Source organism: Oreochromis niloticus, linkage group LG3, assembly GCF_001858045.2.
Source record: "Oreochromis niloticus isolate F11D_XX linkage group LG3, O_niloticus_UMD_NMBU, whole genome shotgun sequence".
In the NCBI taxonomy this organism is placed as follows: domain Eukaryota; kingdom Metazoa; phylum Chordata; class Actinopteri; order Cichliformes; family Cichlidae; genus Oreochromis; species Oreochromis niloticus.
Window position 1 is genome coordinate 42,158,488 of NC_031967.2, and position 19,924 is coordinate 42,178,411.

A 19,924-nucleotide genomic window follows, 5' to 3' on the forward strand; every position below is an offset into this window, starting at 1 on the left:
TTTCTTTGAAAAATACTTCGTTATATCCAGGTTCTTCCTTTTTGCTGCCATCCTCCTCTCCTCCTTGCAGGTCCTCGCAGCGCAGGATTGTCGCTGCTAAAACTAAACAGAGCTCCCTGAAAGGCACAGCCAATCACATTGGCCATATTTGTCACATGAGGTAGGACTCCAGTAGAGAACGTAATTTAACTCTTTCTGCACCGCTGGGTGAATGAGACGTTGACAGATCTTTTTTTTTTTTCTTTCTGTCGGGTTTGTATTTCTTTACTCGCAGAGATCAAATTATTGGTGGGGACAATTCAATAATCGCTGAATATTGGTGGGGACATGTCCCTTCCGTCCATGCCAAATCTACACCCTTGCTTGAAGCCTGTGAGGTCCGAAGTCTGTAGCAGCACGTGGATTTGCTTCGCTGTGTCCATCACCTGCGGACACAAAGAAACGAAACAAACCCGACTTTATATATTTTTTAATTAAATAAGAAGAACGAAGGCAGGAGGGACCGGGACGAGGTTTTTTGTCCTTCAAACAAAAGTAAGTAAGATCCTCTGTATCACGTGGGCAGCGAGCGTGTCCGCTGGGTTTGATTAAAATATCTGTTATTTGATTAAAGCGTGAACAAGAATATTTTGCTCATTTTTGCGCAGTTTTCCCTCTTTTTAGCGTGGTTTCTTAAAACAGCTACAGTTTGGATTGCATTGTAGCCGTTAGAGGAAGTGACAAAATGTCCTTTGTCTCCATGGTTTCGTTTCCCAAAACTGGCTTACCTGAATAATTAATGACTTCAGGTAAGCCACAGTTGTGGCTGGTTTCTAAGGTGATGTCTGCACAGTGACCAGTTTCTATGACTGATCAAGTGACCAAGTTTACACTGACTCAGTTAATAGATTATATATACATATATACATCATCGCTTTATATATTATTAATTAGTATTTCATGGATGCATTTTTCTGCAGCAGGTGCATGTTCAGATATGTCTGAGGAGAAGAGGAGGAAGCTTTCAGCACCAGCTTCTGAACCTTGTGAGCCATCAGCCAGGTATTACTCAGCTATTCATAAATCATCACATGTAGCCATGTTTCCAAAGCAGAGGGAAAGAGTGTAAAATGTAAATAAATACAAAATCAAATGATTTGCAAGATATTCTTCAGAAGTAAAGTTGGGGTTCGGGACTGTGAAGATTGTGCCGGGGAATTTAAAGAATAATGTTTTTCAACACTTAGTGTCATCAGTCTCTTAGAGAAAGACGTTGTATTACAGCAGTAAACACACCCCTGTTTCAAGTTATTGAAATGCGCTGCTGGCATTCAATTTAAAAAGTAGCCTACTTTGTTCAGTAAATAAATACATTTTCTTAGTTTCAATGTTTGATGTGTCGTCTTTGTGCTATTTCCAATTATCCCAATGTATCTCACTGGATTCTGTTTATATTTACATTTTATATGTTGTGCTATCAATTTAGTAAACAGGGTTGTAAAATGTTTAAATTCATTTAAGGGAAGTCCTGATGTTTTACTTGTTTAGGGTGTTGTTTACTGTATGTGTGATGTGTATCCTGTGTGTTTTGCTGACGGCATATTTGATTTGTGAAAAAAGTTTTTTTAGTGCAGTTGAGTGGTCTCAGGATTTACCCTGCGGTGTTTGCATTAAATGTGTAAATTTTTTGTGTAGGTGACTTCTCTCTGCGTCAATGAAGTGTTAAATAAACTTTCGTCTTAGTTCACAGAAAAGTGTTGCCGAGTCCACGGGTCCCAGATGTGTCTCCATTAAGAGTGATCGATCCAGGATTGAACCTCTTGCCTTTAGAGATGAGAAATCAAAATGGAAACAGTAAACTGTGTTCTTACTAATATAAAATATCTGATCTCTTTTTGTTACAATAAACCACAGTGTATAGATAAAAAAGTGCATTTCCACTAAAAGTTTCAATAGTTGAGCAATGCGTTGACTGCTCAGTGAATGCTTATAAAGTTTTTACACTAAATATATATATCTTTTTAGTTTACAGAGTGCAACGGAGTTCACGTCTGAAAGTTCAGTTTCTGTGCAGAGCGATGAATCCACTCACCAGCAGCTCAGGTAATTCTAATTTCTACTAAATCTTCTCTCAGTTTCTTAAAAATACTGAAGGGTATGATTAGAAGTGATTCATGTTGAAACAGGAACTGAGTTGTTTTTTTGTAACACTAAGGAATCTTGGAGTTTTTTGGTTTTTTTTACCAGGATATCTCTTTCAGTGTTCATATTAATGCACCAATGTCTAGTTTCTTTGTAACAAGTCAGTCAAAGATCCTTTTTTCAGACTGCATGTGTGCATCTCCCTCTTTGGCTGGGACCTGCTCCCACAGCAGTGATGTCACTGACTGCATTTGTGGCCATTTCGCTGAATGTCTTGACATACTGATGTGAAAACTCACATGCGTTACTGATCTTTTCAGTGTCATGTTGATTTCCCTCAGAAGCTTTTTTCTGAATTTTTGTCCCCAATGTCAATAGTGTCGAGTCACTTAGTGTAGCAAAGCTGTACATGAGCTTCAGGTTTATCAGAAAGGTTTCAAAAGACTCACATTGGCATTAAATTTGTAAGTGAAAAATTTATCTCTTAGATGTTTTATTCTATTTAGGAGGACAATGGGCATCAAACTTCGAGATAACTTTATCAAACTTCCTTTCATCCTAATCTGGTTTGCCGCATATGAATGTGTTGAACACTTCAATAACCTGAGGCCCTGCTATTGTAAGCAATAACATTACCTTTCTTACATCCGGCTTGGTTTCAGATATACACCTGGAAGGTGTGCCACTTACTGTTGACATTTTCCATCAGCTTCAAACATATTATTTTCTACAATGCACTTAAGCTTGGAACTTTGCTCCTGGCACTGTTTGTCTCTGTACTTCTGCAGAATGAGTCATTTAAGCCCCTGCAACATACCTTTATTAATTTTCCTTTACTTTAGGCAAGTAGAATGTACAGCACACCAGGTTATATCTTTTTTCACCTTCCTACCATAGAGATCACGCCTTCAGTCCCTACAAAATAGATACTGTTGCCTTGTGGTATGACATCAGAAATGACATCAGTTTTACCACACATAATATCTGATCATTACTGCATTTCTTGATTTTGTTGAGGTTTGTGAGCACTCATTTATCCACAGCTCTCTTTACGTTAGTACAGGATTTCAATTAGGTTTAGGTCCCGAGTTTGACAACTGACCATTGCAACACCTTAATTATTTCCTTTCAGCCTTTCTGTTGCAGATTTGCTTTTGTGTTTGAGATCATGGTTCTGTGGTGTAATTGCATTGCACAGTAGATGTTAATAGAGCCAGTCAGTGTAAAATGGAATGTTATGTGGAACAGAGAAGAACGGAAAAATAAAGAGTTGGTTATGAATCATACAGTGGACCCGCGTATAATTAATAGCACGGCATGGTGTCAGAAGTCCTGTACTGATCCATGCAACCTCGACTGAATGAACCTGTATGTTGTGGAGCTTGTGGAAAACAAGAGGGAGAATATGGCGCAGGGCTCGCAAAATTTCAAAATCCCTGGTAGCCCTTCGGGCAGGCACTCTTCAGTTTTTGGTAGCCCAAAATAAATTTAAGTAGCCCGAATAAAAAAGAGAGCAATTTTTTAATGTTTTGTTTCCTTTACAATATTATACATTAAAGTATAATATTGTAACGGAAACAAAAATTAATCAGAAAATTGTTAAAATACAAATCACAACAACTGTATAAAAATTACAATCATCAACTCAAATACTTGTTTCTAATTGAACAGGAATTTCTATGAACTTGCAAGAACTGTGTAGAACATGAATTAGTCTGTATCAGATCCTGAATCTGAAATTTCCACTGAAGTCAAGGGTAAGGGGTGAGTGGAACCAAGATCGAGGCCATTTGCTTTTTGAAGTTTGCAAAAACTGCTAAATTTGGCCAATGGTGGTTCACTCTTTGCAACATAGTACGCTTCTGAAAGATTTTTCAGGACTTCTGCTTGTGCTTGGTTTATTTTTAGTATGTTTTTTCCAATTGCTGTTTGTTCTGGGAAAGATATTGCAGACTGGGCAATAATGCATTTCTTGCGTTTCTCATGGGTTCTGATGGGGTCTTTCTTAAAATTACTGGTCCCAGTTACAAAGGCGCTTGTCGACTCAAATGAAATGAAACTCACAACACACCCGGCAGAACATGATGTTATTTAGCTCGTCATATTCCAGCCACAGAAATTCTTTTGTCCATGAAACCATAAAGCTGCACTTTCTTTTTGTCTCATAGTCTGATTTGTCATAACTTTTCCGTTTTGCGGTAGGCTTTTATTTGGCTGCCCCTTCTTCACCCTGACTTGTCTTATTTGGCTCAGCAGAACTGAAATACCGGCGTAAATCCTGCTGCTTTTACACACGTACTTACATAACAGTCAGCGATTCTCTGCGCAATCAACCTCTCACATGTTTGAGCTTGCTGTGGGAGATTTCACTTGTCACGTTTGAATAGTAAGCTAATGAGTGATAAGACGATGTCAGGAATTGGTGCGCAATTAATCGTCACTCACCAATCAGTGCCGCCGCTCTCTACACACTGTTTGCGTGATCGCAAAGTGAAAGTGAAAGCAAAAAACAAGCGCAAATTCAAACGCGATTTCAATGTGTCGTATATTGGCAGTGGCTCATCGATGCCAATAACATACTTACTCAGCTACATTTGCGAAAGAAAATGCAAAAGCATTGACACATATTTTTCCTTCCTATGATAGCCCGACGAGCAGGGCTGAGATGGATTTTGGTAGCCCGACTGGAAAAATCGCTAGCCCCGGGACGTCGGGCTAGCGATTTTGCGAGCCCTGTGGCGGATGAAACTGCACAGAGAACGCCGGTGTCGTGCCAAAGTAGGTATCCCCGACAGAATTTGTTTCCCCTGCGTCGGGAGCAAACGCTGGGCTGTCCAAATCACGGACAAACAGTATCCCAGAGTGTTGATTTTTACTTTACAAACGCTTCTTTTAATGACTAACTACTCCTGAAATTTTTGAGGTGTTACCTCTTTATACAGGAAAGTTATAGTGGGATACAAACATCATCAGGATGATCCTGCCACAATTTATTCCCCCTGTGTAAGTCATGGACAAACAGTATCCCACATTCTTGATTTGTAGTACACAAACACTTCTTATTATGAGGTATTACTCCGGAAACTTTGGAGGATTTGGCTCTTTATACAGTAAAGTTACAGGAGGATAAAAACAATTATCAGGCAAAATGTTCTTGTGTTAAAATGGGGCGCCTCTGTCAGTGCGCCCCAGGGCAGCTGTGGCTACAATGTAGCTTGCCATCACCAGTGTGTGAATGGGTGGATGACTGGATGTGTAAAGCGCTTTGGGGTCCTTAGGGACAAGTAAAGCGCTATATAAATACAGGCCATTTACCATTTAAAATAATCCTGTCCGATACCACGTGAGAACAATAAATATATAATTCTCTGTTGTAACCCTCAAACTGAATGGTAATGTAACGATAGTAATTGTTAACTTTTTCACAAAAGTAAAACATCAGTACTTCCTGTGTGCTCCCGACGCAGGGGAAATAAATTCTGTCGGGGATACCTACTTTGGCACAACACCGGCGGGGACGAGCGCGACATTTAGCATTCAGCCACCGGAGCCCTTCGACTTTTCAAAGCCGCAGGAGTGGTCCAAATGGATACGGAGGTTCGAGCGATTCTGTCTCGCCAGTAATTTGAACATGAGTTTGGAGGAGAACCAAGTCACCGCGTTAATTTACTGCATGGAAGATGAGGCAAACGATGTGCTTTGCGGTCTGAGTTTAAAAGCTGAGCAAAGGACAACGTACGTGGGGGTACGTGATGGATTCCAGGCTTTTTTCATTGTGAAGAAAAATGTGATCTATGAATGTGCCAAATTCAACATGCGCCGACAGGGAGAAAATGAGATGGTGGATGCTTTTGTGACTACACTGTATGCACTAGCAGAACACTGCAACTGTGGAGGGCTACATGATGAACTGATACGCGACAGGCTCGTTGTTGGTCTCACGGACAAACGGCTGTCAGAACGCATGCAGCTTGACCCAGATTTGACCCTGCAGAAAGCTATCAAGATGGCGAGGCAAAGTGAAGAGGTAAAGCGACAACAATCCTCCTTACGAGGTGACTCTAGAGCTGAGGCTATCGATGCTAAGTCCATAGATAGAGTGCACAAAATTAGTCGTAAGCCTGCTAGAATCAAACCTCTCCAGGCTGATAGTCGTGAAGCTAAAACACGTGGGTTCTGAGAAGATGGCAAGAAAGGGGCAACGTGTCAAAAATGTGGCGGCGTTCCATCACATTCAAAGCAAGATTGTCCAGCACATGAAGTAAAATGCCATGCATTTGGGAAAAAAGGACATTACAGGCGCGTATGCAGGGCACCCAATGGGAATGGCTAACCAGCATGGAAAGTTTCTTCCACAGTTTACAGAGAGAGACAAACCTCTAAGAGACTCACTGTCTAAGAAAAACAGCTGGAGGTGGGACATTGACCCATAGAGTGTTTTGGGACCTGAAACATGCACTTACATCACCGCCAGTGTTAGCCACATATGACCAAAGCCGTGACTGCAATGTGTCAGCGGATACATCATCGTATGGCTTAGGGGGTGTGCAACTTCAAAGATGGGACGAGGAGTGGAGACCTGTTGCCTATGCATCACGTTCCCTCACTGCAACAGAACAGAGATACACTCAGGTTAAAAAGGAGGCTTTAGGTCTGACCTGGGCTTGTGGGAGGTTCCGCAGCTTTCTTATTGGCAAACACTTTCAAATGGAGGCAAACCATAAGCTGCTGCTGAGTCTGCTGTGGACATTTTGCAAAAGTGTATGGCTTTTGTCACATCACGAGCAGCCTGAAATATCCCTAAAGCAATGGCGAAGCCGAACGGGCAGTTAAGACTGTCAAGAACCTATTACCTAATACGGAAAGCTGCTGATCCACAATTGGCTCTACTCGCTTACAGAGCCATCCCACTACAGAATGGCTATAGTCCAGCCCAACTCTTGATGGGGAGACAGCTTTGCACCACAGTGCCAATACTGCTATCTCTGCAGACCAAAGAGAGTGATAGTGGGGAGCCAGAATTGGTAGGATCCGGGGAGCAGTGCTCCACGGACATTCCAGTGACAGTTTCTTCAGAACTTCCATCTACACCCAGAACCAGATCTGGCAGAGTAGTTGTGAGACCAACCAGACTGGACTTGTGACGGCTCACATGAAAAGGACAGGTTTACACAAGCATACCCCTCTTTCACAGTATTCTTTGCACAGTGAGGGGAAAAGCTAAAGTTTGTCATTTTCAAATATGTATGTCCAGAAGTTGGGAAACACCAGGGATGTGAATCATACAGTGGACCCGTGTATTATTAATAACATGACAGGTTCTGTTTCATTAACCGATTTCTGCCGATATTTAACTGTCAGACAAATGGCCTCACATTTGATTGTTTCTAGAATACTTTGGTGAACAGAGGTTTTCATCAAACGTGTTGCTGTGCATTATGGACAAATGTCTTTACTTTGGTCTCGTTTGTTCAAGGGACATTTTTCCAGAATTCTTGTGGTTTATTCAGATCCAACTTTACAAACCTAACCTGTGCTGCATCGTCCTTGAATTTTACCTGACCTAAAGTTTTTGTTCATGATTATATTTAGCAATGATATTTGGCAAAACATCAGCACAGGTGAGGACAAGATGTCAACAGGGCATAACCTCACCTTAACAGAGTGAAGAAGCTTTTTAAAATGTTATTTAAGAATTTGGCCTCTGAGACAATTGTTTTGCTTATATTATCATATAAACTGCTCTTGAATATAAATGAAGGCTTTGTATTGTTTTTCCTACAGTTATCCCAGTGTGGATCCAAACAGCTGTCTAATGTGTAAGAAGGTTTTGAGGGATCCAGTCCACTTCAAGTGTGGACACTGGTTATGCAAACAGTGTGTGAGCTCAAACTGGGATCAATCTGGCTCACAGGCAGAAAATCTCTGCCTGGATTGTGTTGAGAAATGTCGACTTAAGAATGTTGAAGGCACAGGTAAGTTTCCATGAGTAAATGCTACTGTCACTGGGATCTTTACGTGTGCACCATTTATCCTTGGAAATAAAAGTGATTGCAGCAATCTTACACCAGCTAAACTGCATTTATACTGATAACCTTTTCTTGTTGCGTGGCATGTTCTTTTGACATAGAGATAAGTACTATGTGTATAGCTATAGTTCTTTTACTCTGGTCTGACTTAGTTGACAAGTTATAAAACTTCAAATTTCAATCAAATCAAATGCATTTATAAGCACATTTAAAAACAACACAGGTTGAACCAAAGTGCTGTACATAATGAAAATGGTGAACATTCATAGAAAATACAATGGAAGACTAGTCACAATTGAAGGCTAAAGAATACAAGTGCGTTTTCAAGCGGGTTTTAAAAATGTCAAGCGTTGGTGAAGACCTAATGTTAAGGGGCAGACTGTTCCAGAGCTTGGGGGCAGCAACTGCAAAAGCTCAGTCACATCTGTTTTTCTGTCTGGTTCTGGGGATATCCAAGAAGCAACTTATCTGCCTACCTAAGAACTCTGCTTGGAGTATTTTTAGTTAAAAGGTCCAAGAGATAAGATGGAGCTAATCCATTCAGAGATTTGAAAACAAACAACAAAATCTTGAATTCGATTCTACGACGTACTGGTAACCAGTTAAAACGTGCCAGGATTAGGGTGATATGTTCAAAATGGCGAGTGACTGTTAGGAGTAGGGCCGCCGCATTCTGAACTAGCTGCAAACGAGAGAGTAGGGCCTGGTTAATACCAAAATACAGACTATTGCAATAGTCAAGCCTAGATGAAATAAATGCATGAATCACTCTCTCGAAATCGGCAGATGACAACATGGTCTTGGATTTTGCAATGGCCCTCAACTGGAAAAAGCTGGTTTTAATAACATCATTTATTTGTTTCTCAAATGAGAAAGAGAAACACTCCTAAATTTTTAGCAACTGGCGTTCTGAACTTTTCCAGTGGACCAAGGTCAACATTAAGGGAAAAATGGAGGTCAGAGGGTCCGAATAGTATAATCTCAGTTTTTTGATTGTTTATATGCAAGAAATTTAAAGAGAACCATGATTTAATGTCATCAAGTCAGTCAAGTAAAACTTTAAAACTCCTATCAGTTAAGTAGGATCTGAAGTATTTAAGTGCAGTACCTTTAATGCCCACACAATTTTCCAATCTCGATAGCAGAATCCCATGATCCACTGTATCAAATGCCGAACTCAAATCTAAAAGCACTAAAGTGATGGGATTACCAGAATCGGTAGTCAATAAAAGATCATTAAGAACTTTTAAAAGCACAATTTCAGTGGTATGTGGTGCTTTAAAACCAGACTGAAACGATTTTAAGATGGCATTAGTCTCCAGAAAGGCCTGGAGCTGAATAAAAGCAAATTTTTCTAAAATTTTAGACAGAAAAGAAAGTTTAGAGATTGGTCTAAAATTTGAAATAACAGTTGCGTCAAGGTTAGTTTTTTTTAAGAAGTGGGTGGACAATAGCATGTTTAAGATCAAATGGAACTGTTCCCGTGAAAAGAGAGGTGTTGATAATAGTTAAAACATGAGGGCCAATAGTGTCAAAGACTTCTTTAAAAAGACGAGAGGGGATAGTGTCAAGGTGACACATAGTGCTTAAGACGGGAGACTAGTTCGGCCAGAGAGTTCAGAGAAATCGGCTTGAAGTGATCAAACACAACTGAGGAAAACAAGGGAACATAGGGATCATAGGGCGGAGGAATGAAACAAGACCTAATAGTATCCACCTTATCAACAAAAAAACTTAAGATTTTTTCACAGGTACCAAGGGACCCTAGTAATTGAGAGGTGGATGGAGGGTTGATAACAGAGTGAATAGTATTGAATAAGATACAAGGGCTGTAGCTGTGTTTGCTGATAATATCCGATAGGTACTATTGGATAGGTAGTTTTTGCTTTATGCACAGCATCTTGATAAAGAGACAGAGCATCTCTTAACATAGTGAAGGAAATCTAAAGTTTGTCTTTTTCCATTTTCTTTCGGCCTTTCTACAGGTCCTTCTAATGGCCCGGGTGTCATTGTTTAGCCAGGGATCAGTTTTAGGTCTAAAGCGTTTAGTTTTTCTAAAAGGAGTGGCCATATCTAGGACGTTTGTACAGGTGACATTAAACATGGTAAGCAAATGATCAACATTTTGCTTAAAGGAGCAATTGTCCATGACAATGGACAATTGGTGACAAAAAAACATGAATATTAAAATCAAAAAGGATTAAAACGCTGTCAATGTCCAGAATGCAAAGCATAAGTAGTTACAGGAAGGTGTTTAGCTCAAACTTGGAAAATACACCTGGTAGTTAGGTTGGATCACTTTTCACACTTTAAACAAACTGCACCAATCTGGACTTTGGAACCAAACCAAGACCTTCTCCTCAAGTATGATTACCATATTTGTTGTTCACACCCGCACAAACAAACTTTACCAAAGGGGAAAACGGCCAGAGTTTTGCTTATATGAACTAAACAACATAGGTGTGAAAACACCTTAAGACTCCCGTTTTCATCTAAATTTAGGATGGCAAAGGTAGATGCCAAATTTTAACATTTTTGCCCAACGCAACTTTTATTTATTAAACAAACTGTAAAAAATTCCTGTTTACAAATCTGAAAACATTGCTCTGTTTGATTCCAGGGAACATCCTCCTTGTCAAAGTAAAGGAAAATTTGAAAAAAGCAGTGAAAAAAAAATTTGCTCTGACATTTGAAGGTAATGGTGACCAAGAAAATCTACTCCAGAACATCTACACAATGTTGTTCATCACCACCGGAGAGAGTGAAAGACTAAATGAAGAGCATCAATTCAAAAGTAAATGGAAAACGCAATCATCCAATGACTGTTCAGTCAACCTCAGTCACATATTCAAATCGTTTTCTGTCCAAAACAAACCCCACAGAACAGTCTTGACGAAGGGCGTTGCAGGCATTGGGAAGTCTCTGGCTGTGCAGAAATTCATTCTTGACTGGGCCGAAGAGAAGGAAAACCAAGATCTTGACTTTGTTTTCAGTCTTGCTTTCAGAGAGTTGAATTTGATTTCAGGTGAAAAAAGCCTTCATGAGCTCCTGACTTTATTTCACCCCACACTGTCCGAACTCAAAGATTCAGTGGATTATACCAAAACCAAGATTGTTCTGATCCTTGACGGTCTGGATGAAAGCAGGTTTCAGCTGGACTTTGAAGGCAGTGAGACAGTATCATCTTTCAAGGAAGTAACACCTGTGAGTAATCTCCTAGCAAACCTCATTCAGGGTAAGCTTCTTCCTGATGCAAACCTCTGGATTACTTCCCGTCCAGCAGCAGCCAATCAGATCCCTGCAGAACATGTTGACATGGTGACAGAGATAAGAGGGTTCAATGATCCTCAAAAAGCTGAATACTTCAGGAGGAGATTTAGTCATGATCCTGGTCTTGCTGAAAGGATCATTAAACATATTCAGGCTTCACAGAGTCTCGACAGCATGTGTCAGATCCCGATCTTCTGCTGGATTTCTGCAGTGTTATTCCAGGAAGTCTTTGGAGGAGACGTTGAAACCGCAATTCCTCAAACTCTTACAGAGATGATGTCACACTTCCTGTTTGCACAAACCAAGCGTAGAAGCAGAAAATATGACAAGAAGGTTGAGACAAACAAAGAAAAGCTTCTGAAGACACACAAAGAATTTCTTCTGAAACTCGGCAAGCTTGCATTTGAGCAGCTGCTGAAGAACAACCTCATCTTCTACGAGGAAGACCTGGAGGCCTGTGGAATTGACATTAAGGAAGCATCCATCTACTCGGGATTTTGCACCACAGTCCATTTGGAAGAACAACTCTTTTCCAACAAAAGGGTCTTTTGCTTTGTGCATCTGACCGTACAGGAGTTCTTTGCAGCTCTCTACACCTATGACTGTTTTATTAACAATAATACTACAGAACTTAAAAACGTCCTCATTTTGGAGGACAAAGATCATACGTTACTTGATCTTGTAAAGGTGACAGTTGACAAAGTGCTGGAGAAGAAGAAAAGTGGCCACCTGGACTTCTTCCTGAGATTCCTTCTTGGCCTCCTAGTTGAACCCAACCGGAGAGTCCTTCATGGTCTGCTGGCTCCACCAGATCGAAGCCAAGATACTGACAAGAAAATCTTGACTTACCTCAAGTCTATCAGAAGGAAGAACCTCTCTCCAGACAGCTGCATCAACCTTTTCCAGACTATGGTTGAGATGAGAGATCACAAAGTCAAAGATGAGATTCAGGAATATCTCGCACTGTCAGATCGTTCAAAAACAGAGTTGACTCCCCTGCACTGCTCTGCACTGGCCTACATGCTGCAGGTATCGAAGAATGATCTGGAAGTCTTGGACTTAAAGAGTTACAACACATCAGATGAGGGCAGACGGAGGCTGATACCGGCTGTGAGGAAGAGTAGAAAAGCTATGTAAGTTTACAGCAATAATTTACTTTCATGTTGAATAACAACAGAAATTCATATACTTTTCTGTCAATCAGATTGTGTAAAGTCAAGGTTTGCTGGAAAGGAACTGTTCTTGATCAAGCTGATCAAGTGTCATCCTTAAACCTTTGTCATGGCATGGATTTAATTTATGACCACAGCAACCACTCCCCTGATGACTTTTTGGTCTTAATTGTTACTTTTAAGTTGTATAAAAACAAGGTTTTAATTTTAAATTTTATCCCAAATTGAATAAAACAAGATAAGATTATTTGATAAAATAATAAAACATTCTGCTCAAAGAAGGCCAAGATCATCTAGCTACATCAGCTGACATTATCTACTCAATACTTTACAACAAAAAGATGGGAACGGCCAAAATGTAAAAATAGAGGTTTCAAAACTTCTGTGTCTCATAACACTTTTTAAAACCTTTATTTTTTTTCTGTATTTGTCTACAGAATGAAACAGCTTTGTTCTCTTTATACTAACACTTAAAAACCCACCCACAGGTTAGCAGATTGCAAAGTGACCTCGGTGTCAGCTGAGCATTTGGCTTTTGCTCTCAAGTTCTACTGCTCATCCCTGAGAGATCTAGACCTCAGTGACAATGACCTGAAAGATTCAGGGTTGAAGTTACTCTGTGATGGACTATCAAGTCGGTGCTGCAGGCTGGAGATACTCAGGTAGTAACACGTAAAGTACAGCAAAAGACACTAGTAATGGACGTCCTTTAGCCAGATTTAAGCTGAAAAAAAAAAACTGCTAGAAATGCGACTCTGTATAATAAAAATGATAGTTTATGCTCTGATTTCAGTGAGGTCTTTATCAATAGTAAGTCGGATAGTATACTTAGATTGACAAAGAATTTTCATGAACACTGTACACTTCTGACACTCAGGTGTCACCATCTTGGTTTGATACCAGAGTGGCGACCCACCAGTGGAAAAAAGATAGGAACATCTGAACTAGCCCATTAACATTGTCATATTACTTTTTTCACGCAGTGATGTTACGTGGGTTGGTTGACAGGGGTTGTCTGGTATTATTATGTGTAGTCAGAAGGTCAATAATAAGTTAACAATCACAGTCAGCTGTTGCAGTCATCAGTTTAGGCACATAACTTGCTTTGTTCGGTAAGCAAGTACAAAATGTACTACTGGAATTATTTCAATTGAAAAAGTGTGTCTGTTTTATCAGGTTATCCGGTTGTCTGGTCACAGCGACAGGCTGTGCATATCTGGCTTCAGCTCTACAGCTCAACCCGTTTCATCTGATAGAGTTGGATCTGAGCTACAACCACCCAGGAGAGTCTGGAGAGAAGCAGCTGTCTAAGCTGAAGAATGATCCTCGATACAAGCTGAGCAAACTCAGGTAATGGAATTTTTTAAAAGTAATTTTTAAAAACTTCATTAAGAAACATAATTAAATCTGAGATACTTTTCTCCACAGCGTTGAACACGGTGGAAGTCACAGAATGAAACCAAGCTTCAAGAAATGTAAGCACTTCAGTTATTTTTGGTGGTAATAAGTAACAAATCAATGAAATTATGATCTAGTAACAGATCATTGTTCAAAGTGGCATGGGTTCTTTTTGCTGTTGCAATGAAGTGTTTTCTTATTTCCAGATGCCCGTGAACTCACTCTGGACTCAAACACAGCACACACAAACCTGCTTTTCTCTGATGGGAATAGAAAGGTGACCTGGATGGAAGTTGACCATCCACATCCTGATCCCAAAGAACAGTTTGAGCACTGCCAGCAGGTGCTGTGTGAGCAGAGCCTGAATGGGCGCTGCTACTGGGAGGTGGAGGTATTTGGCCTTCTATGCGTTGGGATTACAATCAGAAGAAGAGGCACAGAAGGAAAGAAAAATGAGTTTAAGATGGGATACGATGACAAATCCTGGTGTCTGGTTTTCTCTGATGATGGTTTTTATATTCTGCACCGTAACAAGAAAGTAGACGTGCCTTCAGCTGGATGGTGCTCCAGTCGGGTGGGTTTGTATGTGGATTGTTCAGCTGGCACGCTGTCCTTCTACAGGGTTTCTAGTGACAGCTGCATCCTCCTTCATAGCTACAAAACCGCCTGTAACGAACCCCTTTATCCTGCTGTTGAGCTTCACGCTCAGTCGTCTGCTTCATTTTGTCAGCTAACCTAAGTTTCACCTGCACCTGCAAGTTCTGTCCATCAGTTCCACACATTAAACTGCTTTACGAATAGTATATGTTTTTCATGTTGTCCTAATGAAGTTTTAGGTCATGTTTCACCTACTGCAGCTACATGGTATTCTTTATTTACTCTATCTTTTTCTAATATTTTTTTAATGATCTGAAACAGTTAAGTGTGACAAATATCCCCCACAAAAAAACAAAAACCCAAAAACTAAGAAATCAGAAAGGGGGCATTACTTTTTCTGTGCACTGTAACTGCAATTTGCACAGTTGCTGATGAATCTGCTTGGTAGATTTACATAATATTTTCAACTAGTAAGTCATTCTTCGAACAAAAAACTGTTCCAACGTCTCCAATATGTCAATTTGTTACACTTTCCCTGTTTTGTATTTCTCTAAATCTAATATTTTATGTTTATGTTGCTAGTCAGAAATAATATCAGCATTTTAAATTATGGTCAGTTCTGTTTAATTTATTTTTTGTAGAACTTATTGTATTTACTACAAACTCAAAATCAGGTCTAAACCTCTGAAATCTTAATCTGTAACTTTGAATTAACAGTTTACTCACTTTGATAGTTGAACATAGTGCTAAGAAAAATACATTCACTAAGAGAGGTAAATGAGCATGATTTCACAATTACAAAGTAGACATTTTAAAAAACTGACTACGTGCACAAATTTATCAGTATAACCATATACAGCTCATTTAAGTAAAGAGCAATGAGATCTACAGAGGAGAACTCAACCAGTAGACCCAGAACATGCAAACTTTAAACAGAAAGGTCCTAGCCAGATGGTGGAGCCAAACTCAGGACCTTCTTGCTGTGAGGCTTACCACTGTGCCACCATGCTGCCCACATTTGACAAGCAGAATGTAGAAGTTGGTGGCTGTATAAATGTTCTTTTGTCTTCTTTTATTTAGAATTTCTCTTTCTCTGTTTTAAATCAAAATGTGTGTTGCTTTTATTTAGCTTTGGCAACTCTGAGCATCTTTTACAGCCTTTTCACTACAAATCAGTGATGTGTGTGTGTGTGTGTGTGTGTGTGTGTGTGTGTGTGTGTGTGTGTGTGTGTGTGTGTGAGTGAGAGAGGCTGTTTAAACAGCGTCTAGTTTTTGCTTTATTTTTACTTACACAGTATTTTTTCCACAAAAACATCAAGCTAAGTTAACAGAAGTCTCAGTATCCAGTATCACAGGTTTGCAATTAACACGAGCAAGGAATTGAGTATTTTATTAAATGAATGTTAGATACTGGTTGGTGTGTTATGGTCTGACAGTGAAGAATAAACAGAATTGAAATGTGGGGTGAGACTATTAGATATGATTCAACTTGTACAAACTGGTGTCCTGTTTTAGATCACATGTTGCTGCTTATTGAAAAATAAAATGTTTTTTAAATTTGCAGTGAAAAGCAGAAGTTTCTAATAGTTTAGTCTTACTGATGCTCATTAAGGAATGACTTCAGACGCTGTTAAAAAACAACAACTTTAGTTTCTCCTATTCCCGACACACAGAGGTCTGGGGGATCTTCCAGGAATTATGATGCTAATTTCCAGAGAACTGATTGGCCATTATCTCTTATCTTGAACATAACCTGATCCACAGTTGGGCTGTTGTGGAGCACAGAACAGGTGCTGTAAATAAAGCACACCTGTCACAACAAAGCCCAAGTCACTTCATCAAACACAAGCTTTTTTTTCTTTTCACAGTTCTGCATGATCTACGTGATTATACATGCCATCTTTACAGGAAATACATCCTTTGAAAGACACAAACACCACCTGTTATTTTAATCTGAGAAAATAAAAAAACCTCCTTCATTAATCAACCATATTATTATTGGCTCATGTTTCTCATAGCTCACTAACCGTGTTAATGAGGGAGTGACTTGGTCTGAGAGTAAAGGGCGGGGCAGTCTGCCTCACAGCTGCTCTCACCAACACCAACCCACCCAGAGAAAGGGGGGGACTCTTTATCTATTCAGCACAATAAAAGCCACAGAACAGAAGGTAGAAGTCACATCCCACGATCTCATTCACCAAACTCCAACCAAACCTCCAGAGAAAACAATTTAGTCCTACATAAAGGCTAATGTGTGACCTACCTGACACTGGGACGCGTCAATACAAGACAGGTAAACTGAGATCAGAGTAATGAGTCACATCACACAACTAATCAGCTGCTTTTACCATTTTTAATTCAGTTTTTATACAAATAAGCAAAACTGCAGTACCTTAACAGCACACCAGAGGGCCCCAGCCCACTTTATGATTACTGTCAGGTATATTTACTAGTTTGGGATTCAGTTGCTCTTATTTAAGAGTTTTATTTAATGTTGTTTTTAACTCCCCTGTCATTGTGACAGTGCACATTGTCTCCCCGCCTCTCCTAATAAATTTAGCAATATAAATACATACGTCCTCAATACATTTGTGGGTTGAGCAGCAGTTAATATGTGTGTTATAGCCATGGAAAACTTGCCAAATCTTCTCTGCCAGTAGTAATTTTATTTAGGAACAGGTTAAATTCTGAGTTTCCCTCATATCTTCAGACTTACAGTTTGCCTGAAGCGGACATTCGGTTAGAAATTCATGTCCTATAAACACAACAGAAAACTACAGTCAAACTGAACTTTTTAGACCAAAACAGAAAATGAAGTTGGGCAATATAAAAATATTAACTCAACACATATCTTTCAGTAATCATTAAAAAAAACCTGACATAGTTTTACGGTCATCCAAAATTATTGTTTCTTATTGGTCCACATAAACAAAGTACAAATAACTCAGCATGGGCCAGTATCGTATGATGTCTTCACTAATTTATGAATCTAGCTGATGTTCTCTGCTTAAAGTAAAATGGAAATTTTAACATCAGCAGCAACAATTTTAATTTTCAGGAGCGAGTTTTAGTTTAAAAAAAATTAAACAGGACCCTATTACACCTGAGCTGAGGGCATTACAGGTACTTTTAGGGCTTGTTTATAAAATTTTAATTTTTTGTTAAGGTCCTGCAAAGTACTGGATTTGGATATTTCTCAGAACTATGAACCCAGCTCAACCCTTCAGTTCAGGAACAGGCTTTCTGTCCCTCCCCGGGTCTCCAGTAACACTGATGAACATGTTTTTGCCTTTTTATGCTACACGTTGCTGGAATAACCTACTGACTCATGTCAGGTGTTTCCAATATTAGCAGCATTTCAAAGTAAAGTTAAAAACACAGTTTAACCTTTTCAGTCATCATTCCTGATCTTAATTTGCATTTCATGTAATTTCATTTATTGTTGTTGGAGAGTTTTTCTAATTTTACTGGTCTAATGTTGATCCTTAGTTATTATTTCATTTTATTTCTACTTCTTTGACTGGGTTACATTTTGTTCTATCGTTCTTGTTGTTTTTTTCAAAGTCTCAGTTTGTTAAATTTCAGTTTTACTGCTGTTCTTAATTATTCCTCCTAATGTGTGCCTGGTGAGTTAGAGTCAGGCTTTCTTAATAGTTTTATAGCTCCGGCCTGCTTCACTGACACCCACAGCTGCGTCCACCACAGCGTCATCAAATATTAAGATTGAGCAGAATTATTTATTACTTCTACCATTATAATCATTCACTATCACTTATTTATAAGTCGTGGTTCTTACAATAATCACTTTGCAATTAGGTGTTGCAGACCTTTTTGTAAGCTATATATTTAGTTATTATTGAGACTCATGTTGCAAACATGAGTTATAACACTATACTAAAAGGACAGTGAGCTGTACTGTGTATGGAGTAGTACAGGAAGTGAAAGAAAAACACAAATACAGAAAAAAAAACATCTACATTTTTCCTCTTCATCTACATTATCATCTACAGCTGTGTATTTAAATGAAACTAAATCTGTTTAAATGAAAAATATGAGAAAAACATAAGTTCCCCCTGCTCTAAAAATTTCTGATCTCTATGTACAGGATGTCCAGTGATGCCCTTAGTCACATGTTTTGTTTGTCTGTGCAGCACTGTACACGCTTTAAAGGAAATATTGTTTTCCCTCACAATATATGCAAATGTAAGAAGACTTTGTCTTAACAAATTGGAAAATATGTGCTTTTGAAATCAGTGTCTTAAGATTATCATTTTACATATTCCAGTACAGCAGGTCTGCAGCTTCAGTGAAAAGTTGTACTTCAATACACATCATATGTCTCTTACAGCCATTTGTAGGTAATGTGTAATATTTTGCGCCACTAGCACTTTCGGAAATGAAATTCTTTCTGTGTGGACACCAAAGAAAGAATTTCATTGCACAGAGAAATGCTTTTCTTTGTACATATGACAATAAACGCTTTGAATCTGGAATCTTCTGTTAAAATGCTACCACCTAGTGGTGAAAAGTTTTCATTAAATTTCACAGGAAAAACACCTTAATACAGAATAATCTATCAAATCCAAACATTTGTCTAGGAATAGTACAGTTTCTCATGTTTATTACATTTAGAAATAAAGAAAGAATTATCCTTCTTTGCCAACACTGCTTTTTGCCCGTACACTTGATCTTTGGCGTGACTTCAGTGAAATTTAAATGGCCATTTTTTAGTTACTATTTTTAAGCTGCTACATATTTTATTCATTATGAAAATAAAGAACTTTTAAATCGAGTCATTTGCACAAAAATGTACTCTTAATGGCCTTTGTAGCTATTCTGTGTCAAACATGTAAAAATATAATTTAAAAAAATATATAATTTTAGACACAATTTACATCATTTTAGAATTTCCTAAAGGCAACTAAATGAATGGTGATTTTGTAATGAAAAATCAAAGTTCATGCACCAAATAATGACAAATTGTACACTAAATGTTCCAGTAATGCTGATAGAGTAACTTATATTTGTCACCTTTAAAGCTCTGATATGTTCTGCAGATCCATGTAGATTTTTAAAAAAAATCCTTGAACCTTGTATACAAAGAGCAAAAATAGTTTAGCTGTTTATGAATCTCTTTCACCTCTTACACGTGTATTTTTATTCATTCATTTTTTAAAACTGCTAATCCCTTTGTTAAATGTGTATCTTGTCATATTGTATTTTTATAATAGAATATATTTATTGTATTTAGCTATTCTACTGCTGTTTAGGTTTATATAATAATTTTTCGCCTTTTGCAGATATGAACTGTATCTTATCTTATAAATTTTTGCACAT

The 19,924-nt window shown here is 38.7% G+C and overlaps 1 protein-coding gene across 2 annotated transcripts; it reads left to right on the plus strand.

The window, feature by feature from the left end:
- Positions 1 to 258: 258 nt before the first annotated feature.
- LOC100704120 (NLR family CARD domain-containing protein 3) lies at positions 259 to 16,063 on the plus strand. Of its 2 annotated transcripts, XM_005464551.4 has the most exons (10): positions 259 to 534; positions 960 to 1,041; positions 1,723 to 1,833; positions 2,005 to 2,082; positions 7,906 to 8,096; positions 10,771 to 12,553; positions 13,081 to 13,254; positions 13,769 to 13,942; positions 14,021 to 14,067; positions 14,197 to 16,063. In XM_005464551.4, the coding sequence occupies exons 2-10, from the start codon at positions 977 to 979 to the stop codon at positions 14,727 to 14,729; spliced, it is 3,156 nt and encodes a 1,051-aa protein (XP_005464608.2). In that variant the 5' UTR covers positions 259 to 534; positions 960 to 976; the 3' UTR covers positions 14,730 to 16,063. The 2 variants fall into 2 exon arrangements, with proteins under 2 accessions (XP_005464608.2, XP_003459235.3); XM_003459187.5 differs by lacking the exon at positions 259 to 534 and having other exon boundaries at positions 570 to 1,041.
- Positions 16,064 to 19,924: the final 3,861 nt, after the last annotated feature.